The sequence below is a fragment of the Labeo rohita genome, chromosome 7, assembly GCF_022985175.1.
Source record: "Labeo rohita strain BAU-BD-2019 chromosome 7, IGBB_LRoh.1.0, whole genome shotgun sequence".
In the NCBI taxonomy this organism is placed as follows: domain Eukaryota; kingdom Metazoa; phylum Chordata; class Actinopteri; order Cypriniformes; family Cyprinidae; genus Labeo; species Labeo rohita.
In genome coordinates, this window is record NC_066875.1 from 5596891 (window position 1) to 5617039 (window position 20149).

The 20149-nt window shown below is 35.8% G+C and overlaps 1 protein-coding gene across 1 annotated transcript in view; it reads left to right on the forward strand.

Moving 5' to 3' along the window:
- Window positions 1–20149, forward strand: part of phlpp2 (PH domain and leucine rich repeat protein phosphatase 2) — a 91851-nt gene that overhangs the window by 8908 nt on the left and 62794 nt on the right. Inside the window, 1 exon segment of the mRNA XM_051114432.1 lies at window positions 9876–10009. Within this exon segment, the coding sequence (XP_050970389.1) occupies window positions 9876–10009 (134 nt within the window).

Here is a 20149-nt window from a genome sequence, read left to right on the forward strand (position 1 = left end):
CGACAGGGAACTAAACACAAGGAGGAACTTAAATACACAAACTAATCAGAACATACACAGGTGAGGACAATGAAACACTCAGGAAGAAACAAGGAGGGCGTGACTAGGGTGACGAGAGGGCTGAGTCCAGGGAGCACATGGTGAAATCACAACAAAAACACACGATGACAAAAAGGATACGTGACATTACCCCCCTCTCACAAGGCGCGACTCGCGCCGTAACACATACACTGGGGTGGGGGGGTGGGCGCCCTGGAGGTCCGTGCTGGACAGACACCGGGTACTTAGGGGCGTACCTCCAGGGCGGATCAGGGAGTTCAGGAGGCCATGGTGGATCAGGGAGTTCAGGAGGCCATGGCCGGACAGACAGTTCAGGTGGCCATGGCGGGTCTGGGGGCTCAGGAGGCCATGGCCGGGTAAACAGTTCAGGTGGCCATGGCGGGTCTGGGGGCTCAGGAGGCCATGGCCGGGTAAACAGTTCAGGTGGCCATGGCGGATCAGGGAGTTCAGGAGGCCATGGCCGGACAGACAGTTCAGGAGGCCATGGCCGGACAGACAGTTCAGGAGGCCATGGCCGGACAGACAGTTCAGGAGGCCATGGCCGGACAGACAGTTCAGGAGGCCATGGCGGGTAGCCCCCCCCCAAAATTTTCTTGGGGGAATTTACAATACTGCCAGCCCTAGGGAGCACTGGATGAGGTGCTGGCTCAGGAGGGCGCGCTGAAGGAGGAGCCGGCTCAGGAGGGCGCGCTGAAGGAGGAGCCGGCTCAGGAGGGCGCGCTGAAGGAGGAGCCGGCTCTTGAGGGCGAGCTGGGCAGAGCTCCGGCTCTGGAGGGCGAGCTGGGCAGAGCTCCGGCTCTGGAGGGCGAGCTGGGCAGAGCTCCGGCTCTGGAGGGCGAGCTGGGCAGAGCTCCGGCTCTGGAGGGCGAGCTGGGCAGAGCTCCGGCTCTGGAGGGCGAGCTGGGCAGAGCTCCGGCTCTGGAGGGCGAGCTGGGCAGAGCTCCGGCTCTGGAGGGCGAGCTGGACTTTGTCTTGGCTTATGAAAAGCACCAGGAACTTGATTTGACTCAGGAGATGTAGCCATGACGTGACTTGACTCAGCCGTGACGTGACTTGACTCAGCCGTGACGTGACTTGACTCAGCCGTGACGTGACTTGACTCAGCCGTGACGTGACTTGGCTCAGTAGCTGCAGCTGCAACTTGACGTGACTCAGGAACTTGACTTGCCTCGGGAAACGCAGCTGCAATTTGACTTGATTCAGTAGCTGCAACTTGACTTGACTCGGGGAAAACAGCTACAACTTGACTTGACTCAGGAAGGCTGGGCGGAACCAGCGGAGGGTTAAGAAGGCTGGGCGGAATCAGCGGAGGATCAGGAAGGCTGGACGGAACCAGCGGAGGCTCAGGAAGGCTGGACGGAACCAGCGGATGCTCAGGAAGGCTGGACGGAACCAGCGGAGGCTCAGGAAGGCTGGGCGGAACCAGCGGAGGCTCAGGAAGGCTGGACGGAACCAGCGGAGGCTTAGGAGAATTAGGGGAGATAATAGGAGCAGTGAACTCCAGTGGGATTGCCCTGTCCATAATGTTCATTTCAGCAATCATGACTGGGGACTCAGGCTTGGGGGCCATCTTGGCTTGGGGCTCAGGAACGGAGGCCATCTTGGCCGGGGGCTCAGGAACGGAGGCCATCTTACGTGCAGATTCTGGTGTGGCGGCCATCTTGCGAGCAGGCTCTGGCGTGGCGGCCATCCTGCGAGCAGACGCTGGCGTGGCGGCCATCTTGCGAGCAGACGCTGGCGTGGCGGCCATCTTGCGAGCAGACGCTGGCGTGGCGGCCATCTTGCGAGCAGACGCTGGCGTGGCGGCCTTCTTGCGAGCAGACGCTGGGGTGGCAGCGGCCTGAGGGACAGGGCTCTGGGCGGTGGCCGGCGGATTAGAGCGCGGGGATGAGGCCGGCCGCATCGGGCTGAGGACAGCGGTGGAGCTCTGGAGGATGACTGGGTATTTGGGACTGGGCTGACGGTTCGAGCCGTTGACACGGTATGTGGAGGTTCTCGGCTTAGGGCAGGCGGGCGCGTTGCGCTGTGTCTGGGAGGAGACTGGAGGATGAGACCTAATCGGACTCTGAACTTCTTCTACTTCAAAATCAGATCCGTTTAAATAGAGAATCAGATTGATTAGCTCGATCAAGGGGAAACTACAAGTGGGAAGCTCGCAGCGTATTGTCTCATCATCCAGCCCCAAAACAAACACAGCGCCAAGAGAAGTTTCGTGCCAGCCTACCTGGTGGGAGAGTTCGATGAATTCCTCCACATACCGTTCCAACTCACGACCGTCCTGCCGCAGTCTCCACAAAGCGTCCTCAGCCCAACTCATCTTCTCTTTATAGGGTCGGTCTTTCTGTCACGTTGTTGCTGCAGGATGGAAGACAGGATACAACGTACGGAACAAATCTAATTTTAATTACTTTCACGAGGAACAGACAGGAACACAGAGCGATATCCACACACGTAGAAACACACTAATCAACAATATGCAACAATAAAGACCGACAGGGAACTAAACACAAGGAGGAACTTAAATACACAAACTAATCAGAACATACACAGGTGAGGACAATGAAACACTCAGGAAGAAACAAGGAGGGCGTGACTAGGGTGACGAGAGGGCTGAGTCCAGGGAGCACATGGTGAAATCACAACAAAAACACACGATGACAAAAAGGATACGTGACAGAGATAGATATTTATAGATTTTTTTTTTAAAAGTCTTAAAAAAGCTGCCCTCCACCCCTCAAATTAAAAAAATCCCCCCTCTCTCTCTCAAAAAAAACCAACCAAACAAACAAAAACATCAGGCCCTGAATAAGTGTCTAAAAATCCTGATTGGAGTATCTCTATAAATAATTCTACATGATTAATAGGAGGCTTTAAAAGATCAGTATCGGTGATCGGATCGGCAGATACAGCTTCCTGTGATCGGCCTCAAAAAATCCTGATCAGAGCACCGCTTTTTATGATCATTCTGGTAGCACGTGAAGGCAGCATCAGTGAAAACAGGCAAAGACAATGGTAGGGCCCTATGATTTCTGCGAATCACGGAATCCAGACATAAAAACAGACTTTACAGTTTAATGTGGAATGTCACGGAATTGATCAAAGTTTGCATCTAAAGTATCTAAAGTAGGTCATTACACTTAAATTAAATTGCGATATGGCCTAGTATCTCTAAATATTAAGCTGCAAAAAGACTATTTCATATAAATCCTGCATGTGCTGCGTGTCTTTGTGTGAATGAATGAATGCACGGTTTAGTTTACCACACACATAATGAAGCACGCAGTGATTTCAGCATCTGTCGTCACACTAATTGAGGTCATAAATACATGAACAACATGTCCAGAGCTGCTCTGAAAGTCACTTCATGAGCATATCACAGTTTAATTTGACTAAAACTAGCCTCATATCATTTACACACAGAAGTTTAAAGGAATTCATGGCAGCCCGTCAAAATAAAAGTTCGGTTTAACTTAAAGACATTGTGCTAGAAATAGATATATATTATTATTATTATTATTATTTTGTAGAATGTATATGATACCAGTACTACTACTAATAACACTTTATTTTTTAAAGAAATAATCACACAATATTTCTTCCATGTTTTAATTGTAATAGTAAATCCCCCTTATTTGCCAAAAAATAAAATGTGTTTAATTTTCATTAATTAAAAGATAAATTAATGTTTTATGCCATGAAATAATGACATGCTAAAACAATAGCAATATAAAACATAAGGTGAGCAAAACAACAAAACATTTCAGAAGGCTCTAAAAATGTAATTTCTGTTAAACTTTTAATAAATTGGTGTTAAATTGTAAATTGTATAAAAAGTTTCATGATTTTAATTAATTATACATGCTTTCTGATCAATAAAATTTAATTCAACCATTAAAAAGGAGTCTAGAAAAATAAAAGGGAAAAAAACGGAATGTAGGAAAAATAAAATGGAATATGGGAAAAAATAAAATGGATTTTATAGAGACACTGGTAGCTTGAGCAAAATTAGTCTTACAGAGTGCCAAGAAGCTCTTTTAGAAAGGAAAACAAACTTTGTCTGGAGCTGACGTTCATGCACAAATTGTTGGTATTGATCCTTAAACATATCAGAGATTTTTTTTTTTTTTTTTTTTTAGAGACTCCAATGTTTGCTGGTGCATCAGAAAACACAATACTTGTAATGCCTCTTTGGCGCTGACATTGTATATTTAAGGTAATGGCGGACTGCTGCTTCTCACTCAGGGCCGTGTCTATGCTGATAGGGAGAATCTGGAATGGTTTGTTCTGAGAGACTGTTTATAATTTATCGGGATTACAAAAAAATGAGTGGGTGGATTTTTACCATTATAGGCTGGTTGTTTTCACATGCTGCGGCCACACAACTATGTTCAAACACCTTACAAAAGTGACTTTTCATAATGGGTCCCACAGAATTTTAATTTTTGAGTGAACTGTCCCTTTAAAATTGTGATTTCCAAATGTTGAAAAATCTCCACATTTTGAAAACATTATGAATGTTAGTATCAATGTTAGGGTCTTAGCAACCTCTAACGATACGTGCACAAGAGCAGAACAGCAGAATATGCAGACGTTTGCAACCCTCCCTGTGCTCTCGAGGCAGGTTTGTGTTTTCCTCTGTGTGTGTGCCTAGTGCAGTGTCTGTGGTGGTTTTGAAGGTGTGTCTGACAAAGAGAGAGAAGCAAGTCATGCTTTCCCCTCTCTCTGCCCTTCTGGGAATGACTGGGCTGTGGCTGAGATGGCTGAAATCACATTATTTCGCAGGAAGCAGTCCAGCCCTGAGCCGAGGTAAAGCCAGGCGGCTAAGCTGAATTAGCTGTGAGGAGGCTGCACATTAGGCCAGCTCACAGGGACATCTGCTGATGTGTGTGTGTGCGTTCTACCCTCGTCTACTATTTATTTCACTTCAGGTAAGCAGCAAGAAACCATTAAATCCCTAAAGTGTCCTTGTCAGCTGCCTCTCAAAGCAAAGAGCACAGCCGGGGTGACCGCAGAGTCAGGTTGCACGTTTAATTAAAATAGAAACAAAACTGCAGTATGGCTTAATACGATAATCAGTCGCAAAGACTGTGAAATAAATAAATAAATAAATAAAGTGTGACACTGTGTTCATTTACACGTGAGCAGCTCGTTATCTGGCACTGTTTTCAGTGTCTCAGAGTGGCTTGATTGTTTTGCGGTAAATGCCGCTCCACACACACTCCATCTATTAATCTGCTCTGAGTTTGAGTCGGATTTATATGCATTTTGGAATTTAGCATTCAGCAACCATCTTTCCATACTTTTAATGAGAAGCGCTTATCCACAAAAAAAGAAGTTTTACGGGCAAAATAAAAGTTCAGTGGTTTAACTTTTGAAAATGAAGAAATTAAGACAGCCATAAATATTAATATTGTAACCGTATGTGTATATATATATATATATATATATATATATGTATATATATATTATGTGTATATACATACATATTTTAAATTAAATAGGTATTATTATTATATTATTTTATTTTATTTTACAGAGAAAAAAATCTTTAGTTTCTTCAGTAAGTTTTATATTTTTATTTGTTAATTTTTTAACCAATACTAACAGTATTAATAATTGTTTTTTTTAAACACTCATTTTTTATTATACAGCAAAATTACAATAATATTTTTTGTATTTATTTATTTTATTATTAGTAAAATAAATTAGTATTATTATTATTTTAGAGGAATACAAATATTTTGTTTCTATTTAGTAAGTTTTAGATTTTGTTATTACTTTATTTACTACTACAACTTAATAGTAATAATAGTTTTTTAAACACTTGTTTTTTTATACAACAAAATTAAAATAATATTTCTTTGTATTTATTTATTTCAGTATTATTATTATTATTATTATCATATTAACTTATCAAAATTACAATTTATTTATTAAATACTATAATTTTGGAGTAAGCAAAATTACAATCTATTATGCTCTATTTTTCTTAAGTACAGCATAATTATAATTATCTGTTATTTTGGATTTATTTATTAATTAATTAGTTAATTAATAATAATAATAATAATAATCTTTAACACTGTTTTTTTATTTCTACCGCAGAAAAACCCAAAATGTGTCTTTTTTTGTAATTTTTATATTTAATATACATTTATATTATTTAATTAATAAAGGTATTTATAATAATAATAATAATTATTATTATTATATATTTTACAGATAAATAAAAAAGGTTTTGTTTTTATTTGTATTTATTAATTTAATTACTACTGCTACTTACAGTAATAATTAGTTTTTTTTTACTCATTTTTTATTATGCAACAAAATTGCAGTCCTTTTTTGTTTTTATTTATTTTAGCATTAATAAAATAACATATTTATTATTATTATTAAATACTGTTTTTTTATTTTACAGCAAAATTACTATTATTTATTATTTTGGATGTATTTATTTTTAGTAATAATAATAATAATAATAACAGTAATAATCTTAAAGACTTTTTTATTTTAAAGGAAAATTACAAAAAATGTGTCTTATTTTTTATTTTACTTGGTAATTTTTATATTTTTATGTGTTATTTATTTAATAAATGTATTTATAATAATAATAATAATAATAATAATTGTGGAGCCCTAACAACTAGCACAGCAAACTTTAAATTGCATTTGGAATTTTATTGGAAAAATTGCAACTAGATTTCCCCCCAAAATCATGCAACCCTACTGCAACTCTCCGTCTGCTGAATTGGGCTTCTGCTGTGAAGGTGCGGTGCCGTCGCCCCCTGCTCCGCTTGAACACAAGGACACCTGACAGGTCTGTATGTGAGCATGTGGGTCGGAGCAGCTGCATTCTGGTAGTAGCAGGCTGTGGGTCACGGATTGCAGCGTTCGCTGGCCTATCTGCTTCACAGCGCCGCGAGGATCCGTTAACAGGATTAGAGCGATGGAATGAGATGACGATTTAATCAGTGAGAGAAAGGCGGTGGCGCTGTGCAGGGTGGACGATTATGAGGCCGGACAGTTTTAATAAAACGCAGGATGCCGTCACGTCACGAACGGATCATCGAGTCAGATCGGCACACTGATTATTTGCTTTGTTTAAAGGGAATATTGTCAGACGTCATGAGCTCGGTGTTCTTTTGCTTCAGCGCTTTAATGAATGTTGAGATATTGAGTTGGACGAGACGTGATCCCTGTGGATTGGGATATATTATCTGTCTGGCGTGCTGGGAAAACACCCAACTCCAAGGGAGAGGCACTGCTGGAGGATGTTAGGACAGAGTCTGATCTTAAATCGAAACACCTGTGTGTTGTCACGCTTGTTAAGAGATGGGATACTTCAGCAGGGTTGTGTGTAGCCCCACGTTTTCATGCTGACAGTGTTTAGTACTTGATTACTGAATATTGTACTGTCTGTGAAACCTTTTACATGTCATTTCCTATAATGTGTACCAATTAGTCCATATTTGTTGAGAATAACTGTTATGAAAACCTTACTAAGAATGGGGTTGCATGGCTTACAGTTGATCTACATGCAAATCTACCACTGTAGATTTGCATGTAGATAAAATTACACTTTCTCTTCCAGGAAAATTGACAAAAAAAGATGACTTATTGTTTGTCTATAAATACATTATGGGAACCAAATGTCCAGACAAGTATAGTACAGTACCAGTAAATTTTGACCTTGTTGGGACATTTTTTGTTCCCTATGAAGAAACAAACTCATAAATCATACAGAATGATCCTTTTGAAAATCTAAAAATGCATTTTCAAAATTTGCTGTAAAAAAAAAAGAAATAATAATAATAATAATAAGGTTATATTAGTAAATTAATAATAAATATTAATAAATGAATAAATTAAATAAATGTATTAAATTATACATAAAAATTAGTAAATTTTGTAATACAATTATTTTTAGTAATTTTTATATTTGTATGGTTTTTATTAATACATTTAATTTTAATTAATTATGTACTACTATTACTAACAGTAATAATACTTGTTTTTTAAATACTCAAATTAAACAGCAAAATTACAATTGTCTTATTTATTCATTTTGCATTGATGATAATAATAATAATCATTTTAAATACTTTTTTTATCATATTATTTTTATATCATTTTTATATTGTTCTGTATTATTTAGTCAATACTTTTATTTACTACTACTACTAATACTAATTGTCCAGCTCCGCAAACAAGCACAGAAAAACTTAAATTGCAGTTGGAATTTATTGGAAAATTTGCAATTGCATAATAATATAATAATATATAATAATAATAATAAACAATAATAATAATAAATATTTTGAGCAGCAAATCATAATATTCAAATTATTTCTGAAGGATCATGTGACTGGAGTAATGATGCTAAAAATTCAGCTTTGAAATCACAGTAAAAAATGTTTAAACTTAAAAAGAAAAAATAAACACGTTGAAATATAATTCACAAACGTTTTAGCCACATTGTGCAGCCCTACAAAAAAATACCACAAACCTGGAGTTTAAAAAATGTAAAATTAGCAGGAAAAAAATGCAGTTTAATTTTTGCGATAATGATTGGCTCAAGCTCATTACGAGGCTGCTTACCTAGTAAATAAATAAATAAATAAATAAATAAATGGGAATACATTTTTTTTGTTGAAATTGTATGTGACCCTGGACCACAAAACCAGTCCTAAGTAGCACGGGTATATTTGTAGCAATAGTCAAAAATGCATGTATGGGTCAAAATTATTATTATTTTTTCTTTTATGCCAAAAATCATTAGGATATTAAGTAAAGATCATGTTTCATGAAGATATTTTGTAAATTTCCTACCGTAAATACATCAAAACTTAATTTTTGATTAGTAATATGCATTGCTAAGAACTTCATTTGGACAACTTCAAAGTCAATTTTCTCAATATTTTAATTTTTTTAGACCCTCAGATTCCAGAATTTCAAATAGTTGTATCTCGGCCAAATATTATACTCACCCCCATGTCATCCACGATGTTCATGTCTTTCTTTCTTCAGTCGTAAAGAAATTATGTTTTTTGAGGAAAACTTCTCAGCATTTTTCCCCATATAATGGACTGATATGGTGGCCCGATTTTGAACTTTGAGAAAAATGTTATTTGTAAATTGTTGTTCTGGAAGTGGAGTTCTCCTTTAAGGCGTTTTAACTTCAAACTGTCACATCTGGCCAAAATATGACTCCATAATCCATAATAACGCTTCCTCTAGTGAAAAAGTCCATCCTCTGTTATCCTCTCACATCAACATCCACCCACATATTTGTTTTTTGGACTGTTTTGGCTTACAAGTGGTGCTCAATCTGTGTGTATTTCTCTCCTGATTCAGACAAGATGACTTTTTCACTGGAGAAAGCAATATTATGGATAGAGGACTATTAATGACAGATTTGTTGATGGAAACATGATCGTAATGATGGAAACACGCAGCTTTCTGCTTCTCAAGAGGTCAATTAATGTACTGAATTTGTGTGGATTATCGCGACGTTTTTATCAGCTGTTTTGACTCTCATTCTGACGGCACCCATTCACTGCAGAGGATCCGTTGGTGATCAAGTGAATACATTTCTCTAAATCTGTTCTGATGAACAAACAAACTGTTCTAAATATTGGACGGCCTGAGGGAGAGTACATTTTCAGCAAATTTAATTTCTTTACAATGTTTTGTGAGTCCATCCCCAGGTTATGTATGGCATCAGTGCCTGAAGTGTGTTTGTCATTTGTTTATGTTTTACAGAACTGTCTTTCAGTTTGTTCTCAGCTCTGACTCCGGTCTTCTTTTGTTTGTAGGAGGCTGGACCCCTCCGAGCGTCCTCTTCAGATGGTCTACGACTACCTGACCGCTATGGGCTACGAAGACCCGCTCCGTGTCCAACAGGAAGCCGCCAACTCAGACCTCAGCTGCATGATCCGCTTCTACAGTGGTGAGTTGTGGGCCGTGGGAGGCTGCTTTCAGCACTGTCAGCTCTATTGACCGGGGCCAAAATCCCAGAGCTCTGTGAACAGCTCACTGGCTTTCCAGAGCAAACTCTTTAAGTCCACCAGAGCTGTTGTGTCGTGTCGTATCCGCTCAAGAGAGAAGCTCACGCATCGTTTCTGCCTGTCGCTCTCAGTGAGACAGGTTGTAGTCGAATACTACTGCACGGGTGCAAAACGGTGTTTTCGTATACAACCCCTTTTCCCTATTCTCTCCTGACAGCTGTGGAATGAATAATGGGCTTTTTCTCGAGTCAGGCATCAGTGTGTGTGTCAACATCAGTGTTGAGGGGATTGTGTCTGATTCTAGCTCTTTCTCTTCTGTCACACAAAGGATGCCAATTACGCTTTTGTTCTGCATCCATCACGTTCAAACCTCTTCCTGATGATGTGATTGGCTGTTTGAGATTGCAGGGCCAGATTGGAAAAAGCATCAGCAAAATGTGTTTTTCTCACTTCCAACAAAAAAGTACTGTGGCAGTACCACAATGCAGTTGTGTCGGAAGGTAATACTATGGTATTAAATGATACTATGGCATGTCCAAAACAAGGTATTACTGTAGTATCATATACAGATATCCATGGTAAAACCATCACTTTTTTGCTAGCCATTTCTGTCAAGAAAGAAAACCAGAGTAATGAATCAAAAAACTTAACTGCTGTTGCAGTTTCCCATTATTTTCTCTGCAATTACACACACAGACACACTTAAAGGAGAAGTCCACTTCCAGAACAACAATTTACAAATAATTTACTCACCCTCTTGTCATCCAAGATGTTCATGTCTTTCTGTCTTCAGTCGTGAAGAAATTATGTTTTTTGAGGAAAAAATTTCTAAACGATCCCAGCCAAGGACGAAGGGTCTTATCTAGTGAAACGATCTGTCATTTTTTTGGGAAAATAAAAATTAGTGTACTTTTTAAGCACAAAAGCTCATGTAGCACAGGCTCTGGGATGCGTGTTCACGTACTATTGAATCACGTCGGAAGGTCACGTGGATGTAAGCGGAACTACAGACCCAGTGTTTACAAAGCAAACGCGAACACTAAGAAAGTGCAAGTAAGTCAAATGCTGTTTACAAACAAAAAGGTACAATGATGTCAGACGATTCTGAAGTTGTAGGAGAAAATAAGATGGAGTTTTTGCGACATACTCTAATTTTTTGAGCACACAGACGATGAACTTGTGGTGATTCGAAAACGTGATTCGTAGCAGTGATGGGAAGTTTGAATCATTTTACCGACTCGGACCTTTGAGTCTTGTTCAGCAAAATGAACGAATCTTTTTTTCGTGTCATTTCGTTCATTTTAGCAAAATCAGCATCACGTGACAGCCCCATAAGATGAACGAACGACTCGAAAAACCTGAAACAGACAGGTGAACTAATTTCATACAGAACCTAATAGGATGTTGCGCATGCGCGACTGAGCGAATCACTCCCCGAGACGACTCGTTCTTCCCGAGTCACATTACATGAACGAATCATTCAAGAACGCACATCCCAGAGCCTGTGCTACACAAGCTTTTGTGCTTAAAAAGTATACAAATTTTTATTTTTCGAAAACATTGACAGATCGTTTCACTAGATAACACCCTTCTTCCTCGGCTGGGATCGTTTAGAGCCATTTGAAGCTGCATTTAAACTACATTTTGGAAGTTCAAAGTCGGGGCACCAACGAAGTCCATTACATGGAGAAAAATCCTAAAATGCTTTCCTCAAAAACCATAATTTCTTTATGACTGAAGACAGAAAGACATGAACATCTTGGATGACAAAGGGGTGAGTAAATTATTTGTGAATTGTTGTTCTGGAAGTGGACTTCTCCTTTAAGGGGAGACACTGCAGGCAAAAACAGAGTTTTTTCAGACTAGTGTAAAGAAAACGTCCAAAATACACTGTTAAGTGTTTCTTTTATAGCACTTTATCTATTTGTGTCAATAGATTTCAATTACAATACATATTTTTAAAGGCCATTTTCCCAAAATAAGCTTTTTCTTCTACACTGAGCCATAAATCTCTACTTCAACAACAAAATTTTGAAACTGACTTCATCCGGTGTTTAGATTTAGTTAATGCATATTTCGTTAAATAATGCCTCATTTGCACATGTAAACCTAACATTTTAGAAAACTTGTAATACAAAAAATGTTTGCAATTATCAAATCAATCAACTGGGTAAGTAAGGCGATAACTATTAGTTAATTCTTTTTTACCCTATTCACCTGCAGTGTCTTGCCGTAAAAAGTTATAAAATAAATAAATAAAAATTAAGTTTAATAGTAATACTAATAATAATAATTTATATTTATTCGTTTTTAAAGAGTTGTACCAGTCTGAACATGGCACACAATTGTGAGGGTCTGTGGAGTGCCTTCTATGATGTCATTTCCTGTTTCTTGTTTCCTGTGGCTTTAATGTGAAATTCACCATGCGCTGAATAGTGAATGAGCGAGCAAGTGAGCGGTTTTGGCCACAGCTTCTGCATAAATGTGTAAAAGCTAAAGCAGCATCTGATGCATAATGAATTCAGCTCAGTGGCGATGTGAATGGACTTGATTACATGCTGCATTTTCCACAGTTTTGTCATAAATTGAAATATTGCACAGTGTGAATATAACCATAGATATTCTGGTTCCTAGATATGTTTAGTTAGCTAAAGCTAAAACTATTAAAAGTCATTTTTGGTAATTGCAATAAAGCTGAAATACAGTAAAATATAAATATTAGATGAAAACCTTAAAGTTTAAAAACTTAAAAAATAAAAAACTTTAAAAAATTCTACAAAAGAAATGTTATATAAGAAATACTAAATTATTTAACTGAAATTAAAATAAATTCAAGCTAAATGGAAATAAAAAAAATACAAGGCACATTACATTAATAAAACTTAAGTGAAATTAAAATGAAAATAAAAATCTAAAATAAAAGCTCAAAATTCAAACTGTTAAAGGGATAGTTCACCCAAAAATAAAACTATCGCTGTTACTTTTTCTTCCCTATACTATGGAAGTCAATGGGTACAGTCAACTGTTAGGTTACCATCTTTTCTTTAAAATATCATATTTTGTCTCCAGCAAAAGAAATATACTCATACAAGTTTGAAACAAGAGTAATTTATGACAGAATTGTAATTTTTGGGTGAACTATCCCTTTAATAAACACTATAATAGTATATACACTTCCATTCAAAAGTTTGGGATCAATAAGATTTTATTTTATGTATGTATTTATTTTATTTTATTTTATTTTATTTTATTTTATTTTATTTTATTTTATTTTATTTTATTTTATTTTAATTAATTAATTAATTAATTAATTAATTAATTAATTAATTAATTTATTTATTTTTTAAAGAGGTTTCTTATGCTCATCAAGGTTACATTTATTTGAACGTACAGAAAAAACAGTAATACTGCAATTTACAATAACAGTTTTGTATTCTAATATAATTTAAAATATAATTTATTCCTGTGATGTAAAACTGAATTTTCAGCACCATTACTCCAGTCTTCAGTGTCACATGATCTTTCAGAAATCATTCTAATATGCTGATTTCTACTAAATGTTTTTTGGAACCTGTGATAGTTTTTTCAGGATTTTTTGATGAATAAAGTTAAAAAGAACAGATTTTATTTTAACTATTAAATACTAAAATAACACTGGTTCAGATCCCAAACAGTAAGCATGTGCAACAACAATGATAGATATATTCCATAATGAAAAGCCTTCATGAACCGCATTGTAAATTCCCTGCATATGGATGCGTCCTCCATACTGTCCTTCCTGAGTGTATTTAAACAGTGGCTGTTAGACTGGGCCTAAGTAACCCATGGCTCCCCTTGGTCCAGGGAAGTGAGTAAATGCTCATCTGTCAGGGCCGCAGGGGAACGGAGACGTACCATTCCTCATCCTCTGGTCCTGTCAGGGCCGTGGCGGCAAGGTACAGTCCCGCACGTCCGCCTGATGTATTGCCATGGAGGCTGAACGGACGACCTGCATCCTCCTCATTTGTACACCGAGACTAAGGGGACAGGTGAGACTTAGTGGAACAGAGTGCTGTGTGTTCGCCGTCCTAAAAACGTCCCGACATCTCAGAGGTGAGGAAGACGATCAATATCGTATAGTTTGGTAATGTTACTTTATCACAATGTTGCATTGATCTACTGATGCCAGCTATCGATTCTCACTTGTTTTTGTTTTACATCGCAAGGCTTTATAGTTTCTGGGGTAACACACTGCTTTTGAAATAGGGCGGATGATGCAATGGATGAGAATAAATCAAACTCTATTTGTGATAATAACAATGTCAGCACACCCGCAGGTGCTCAATGCTTTACTCGCACATTTGTGTCTCATTTACTAGTGTTATTATTTAGTAATAATATTTAAGGGCCAGTGATTTACAGATTAAGCCCAGGTGAAATTTATTGATGCATTTTCTCAGCTGATTTGGTTGGAGATCTGGTGCAGGTGGCTTTGAACTGGCATGATATGTACTGTAGTGTTATTGGTAGCTGAAAAATTCTTAAAATTAAACAAGATATTTATAAACAAACATGCAATGACCAGGGAAAGACTGACAGGATGCGAGAAAATTTGAGTTTACATCATTTTTTTATCTTAAATACTTTTAATTTTTTTTAGATGCAAAACTATATATATATATAATAAAATATTAAAAATGAAAAAGGTCACTTAAGTGTACTTAAAGAGAGCAGACATTCATGATTTTTTAAAAAATAAACTAAATACATTTTTTTTAAAATGTACTTTGTAATGTCAATTTGAAAGTTTTACTTAAATAATTGTGTTTTAATAATATTTTGAATGTACAATTGTAGTGTACGTCAAATCTTAAAAGTTTTTTTTTTTTTTAACTGTACTTGCAGGTAATATAATATTAATAAAATAAAATGCCACTTAAGTGTACTTAGAGAGTACACATTCATTGCTGTTTCTTAACTAATTTAAGTATACTTATATATGATAGTAATGAAATAAAATTGCAACTTAAGTGCACTTAAAAAAAAAAGAGAGTATTTGATTTCATAACACACTTAAGTGCACTTTTAAAAAGTGTTCTTAATACTAATTTTAATCTGTTTTAAATCAACTAAATTACAATTTGATCATTATAAATGTGCAATTACAAAAACATTTTAATTAATGACATACAAGTTTCAAAAGACTAATTAAACACTGACTTAATAATAAAAGATACTGTTTACATTATTTTTTATGAAAAATATTTTTTAAATTTCTTTTAGATGTAAAACAAGTACTTGGGTATGATAACACTTGTGAAAAAGAAGTGTTTAATTAAAGTGTTAAATCAGATCTTACATAATTGTTTTAATACTATTTTGTCCTGCTATAAAGAAATATCACTTGTGAAGAAATGTTTAATAGTGTTAAATGTACAGTTGTAGTGTACTTCAAATCTTAAAAGTTTTTTTATTTACTGAAACTACTTGCAATACAATATTAATAGAATAAAAGACCACTTAAGTGTTCTTAGAGCTTTGCTTATATAATAGTGCAACTTAAGTGCACTTAAAGCAAGTGTACTTTTATGACTTTTAAGTGCACTTTTAAAAAGTATTATTCAGTACATCTGTTGCAAATGAGATAAATTACAATTTGATCATTATAAATGTGTAATTAGCATTTACCATAAATGCTTGTCAGTACATTCAGCAGTACATTTTAACCATGTAAAAAAAAAAAAAAAAAAAAATATATATATATATATATATATATTATTATTATTATTATTATTATTATTATTATTATTATTTTTTTTTTTTTTTTTTTTTAAACGTGTATTTTGTAATGTCAAATTAAGTTTTACTTAGATTTGGTTTTAACAATATTTTGTCATGCTATAAAGCAGTATCACTTGTCAAAATGTGTTTAATTGTGTTAAATGTGCACTTGTAGTGTACATTAAGTCTTTTTTTTTTTTTTGTAAAACACTGTACTTGCAGGTAATAAAATATTATTAAAATAAAAGACCACTTAATTGTACGTAGTACACATTCAGGGGTGTTTACTTAACTAAAGTATACTTATATACGATAGTAAAGAAATAAAAAATTACAGCTTATACAAAATTGCAAATTAAGTGCACTTAAAGCGAGTGTACTTTCATGACTGTTTCATAACACACTTAAGTGCACTTTTAAAAAGTGTTCATTAGTGCTACTTTTAATATGTCTTATATGAGCTAAATCACAATTTAACATACAGGTGTGTGTGTGTACTTGTTTTTGCTACATTGTGGGAACCAAATGTCCCCACAATGTTAAAAAATTATTAAAAACAGTAAATGATGTTTATCTGAAAATGTAACGATGCAAACATGTTTTCTGTAAGGGGTAGGTTGGGGGTAGGGTTGGGTTAAAGGATAGACAATATCGTTTGGTCAGTATAAAAACTATAGAAGTCTATGGAAAGTCCCCACAATTCACAAAAGCAAACGTGTGTGTGTGTGTGTGTGTGTGTGTGTGTGTGTGTGTATGTGTATATATAAAGCTTACATAAAGCTTGCAGATAATAAATTATTAACCAAATGAAAGGCCACTTAAGTGTACTTAAAGAGAGCAGACATTCATTATGTTTTTTAATACATAATATTTGAAAAATGTATTTTGTAATGTCAATTTAAAAGTTTTACTTGTTTAAAGTTTACTTGTTTTACAATTGAAAGTGTTTATTTGTGTTAAATGTACAATTGTAGTGTACTTCAAATTTTAAAAAGTATTTTTTTTTTACTGTACTTGCAGGTAATATAATATTAAGAAAATAAAAGACCACTTAAGTGTACTTAAAGATTACTCATTCATGCTGTTTTTTTTTAACTAATTTAAGTATACTTGTATATGATAGTATGAAATAAAAAATAGTAAAGAGTACACATTTGTGATTGTTTCTTAACATTCTTAAATACACTTTTAAAATTTGATCATTGTAAATGTGTAATTACAAAAACGTTTAAATTAATGACATAAAAGTTTCAAAGTACATGAAGTATATTTTATTTTACCATAAATGCTTGTAAGTACATTCAGCAGTATACTTTAAACATATTTCAAAAACGGAAGTAATTATGAAATCACATATAAAGATGTACGTAACTCCTACTTAATTTAAAAAATAAGTTCAACTCACTATATGTAATATAATGTAAAAAAGGGGGTGGAAGCAAAATCTAAGCAGCTCATTTTTTTACATGCTTGCAGAATAGGGATGGCCGATATGGTCTTAAAAATTTATCACGATAATTTCTGGTATTTATTGCAATATCAATGACGATAATTCAGGGAAATCCTGTTTCTTTGGAGAAAAGTATTTTCTAAACATAAGATTGCTACAATATATGGTTTGTCTGTGTTCTTCAAGCAATCTTGGGTATTTTTATAAGGATTAAGTATATTTATAAGGCAATGCTAATGGACATACTGTTTTATAGTATTATAAAAGCTATGATTTCAGCCTCATTCTGTGATATGAAACACGGCCGATCACAAAATGTTATTTCAAACACTTGACCATGTTATGAAGTTAATTTGGAGAAAAAGCATGCCAACAGTGTTGGGACTAACGCATTACAAGTAACGCAAATAATATTACTTTTTTCAAGTAACTAGTAAAGTAACGCATTACTTTTGAATTTCTAAGAAAATATCTGAGGTACTTTTTAGAAGTAAAGCCAGTTACTTTTTCCCTCTTTATTGATTGACAAGTCTCCTGTTGGGAAATTGGGAGTAAATATGATGTTACTGTATGCTAGGCTAAATGTGAACATGCATTAATTCATCTCACTCAAAAAAAAAACTGATTCAGTATTCCTCAAAATGAATAAAAACAGTGAAATGCAATCTCAGAATATGACGCAATCCATAAAAGGTAACTAAGTAACGTAATTAGTTGCTTTTTCAGGGAGCAGTGCAAAATTGTAATGCATTACTTTTAAAAGTAACTTTCCCCAACACCTGTTGTCCAATAAATGATATCTTTGTTGGATAACAGGTTTGTAAACAGGCTCATACACATGCAAAACTGAATCGCACACTTGCTACTAGTACAGGCTCAGACCGATTTTTGACGCACTGCACAATTTTGACCAAACCAGTTCCAGATTGGAGATCCTCATTTAGCGATATACTAGTTTCACGTTCGCCTTCAGCATGTCACTCCGTACTGTCGCACATAGAAATATGTCAACAACTAGACTTTATCATTATTATCGCGGGAAGACTAATCGTTATTGTGCGGAAACTTTTTACTTGTATATTGCAATCGATAAGATATCGCCCATCCCTATTGCAGAAGAAGGCTTACCAAAACAGTTACTGTGTTTGTCCTTTGTCATGTTTTCTAGGTTGGCAGATGCACAGAGGACCTGATTATAGCACTTAAACACTGAAAAAGTCAGATTTCCATGATATGTCACTTTTAAATTTTTATTTCCATAATAAGTACTCTTTTTCAAAGTATGCTTAAGTGTATCTTTTCACAACAAAGTGTGCCTGCAAAAGTGTGCAATTACAATGCATGTAATTGAAGCGGCCATTGCGTTGAATATGATTTGCATCATGTTCTGTACCAGAATAAACAGTGTGAGTGCAAAAAAAAACAGATGAGAGTCGCAGCATGGGGGAAACCTTTTGTGTTTCTGTTTGTTTGTATGCCTTGTAAGATGACAGACAATCAAAGATGCAGAGCGGAGTGAGTTTGAGGTGTCAGTCATGATCCAGCCTGACCAGTTTCATAAAAGCGTCATAAATGTTAATTTTATCTCTTTGTTTAGGCAACAACATCAAATAGATCTTAGTATGTTGATGTTGACAACAAATTAGTGTGTGTGCGCTTGTGAACTGTGTCATGGTGAATGCTGGGTTTTTATCTTTGTAAGGTGTGTTATTGTGTAATTGTTCCCAGCAGTTGGTTCAAGGTACAGTGCAGCTACTAAAAACAATATTACAACAATGTTGTTGATATTTTGAATGTATCCTGGAATCTGTTATGATTTAATAGTATGATGAGTTAATAGTAGTGTAAGCTTCTAGCTATAAACAGTTTCAGTTTTGATCATGTGAAATCATATTTTATCTATGATGTTGTAAAATGTCTTACGGTAGATGAGGTCATAAATTTTAAAGCTATGCCTTGGTATCTGGAAAGTATCTTATTACAGGAATGGTGTTTGTCAGCTAGTTTAAGGAAACAACATTTGAGTGGTTGCTGTACTTTTGGACTCAATTTTGCCAAGATAGAGCAAGGAAAAGAGGGCGAGAGAGATTGCTGTCCTTGCAGTGAGTTCATGCCGGTGGCTTAGATGCTGGCCAGACCCTGTGAGATTTGGCCGCTCGTTTTGTTAACTTGTGGGAAAAACACACGTCCAGAGCCAAAGCCAGAACCAGCTCAGAGTGTGTGAAGAGCTGCAGACAAACACTCAGTGAGTGGACTTCAGAGTGAAAGACAGCTTTTTTCTGATAATGTGGACAAAAGCTAATCAAAGGAAAGCTTCCAAAGAGGTTTTTCACAGCGATGCTGTAGAAGAACCATTTTGGGTTCCATCAAAGAACAAGTTTTTTCTTAGCTTGAAGAACATTTTATATAATATGAAGAAACTTTTTCCAATGTGAATAACCTTTTGCATGGTTACATGGATGTTAAAAGTTCTTCATGAAACCATACAGTAGATGCCAAAGAAAGGTTTATTTTTAAAGGGGTGCTATTATGTTTTTTCACTTTTTGAACTTTAGTCAGTGTGTGGTGTGTATTTTTCATGTCTTTCTTTCTTCAGTCGTAAAGAAATTATGTTTTTCGAGGAAAACATTTCAGGATTTTTCTCCATATAATGGACTGATATGGTGCCCAGAGTTTAAACTTCCAAAATGAAGTTTAAATGCGGCTTCAAACGATTCCAAAATGCAGTTGTAAACGATCCCAGCCGAGGAAGAAGGGTCTTATCTAGCCAAACTATCGGTTATTTTCATAAAAATAATACAATTTATATACTTTTTAACGCTCATCTTTTCTTGTTCTGCCTGAACTGTTTTTTTTCTGGTTCATGACAGTT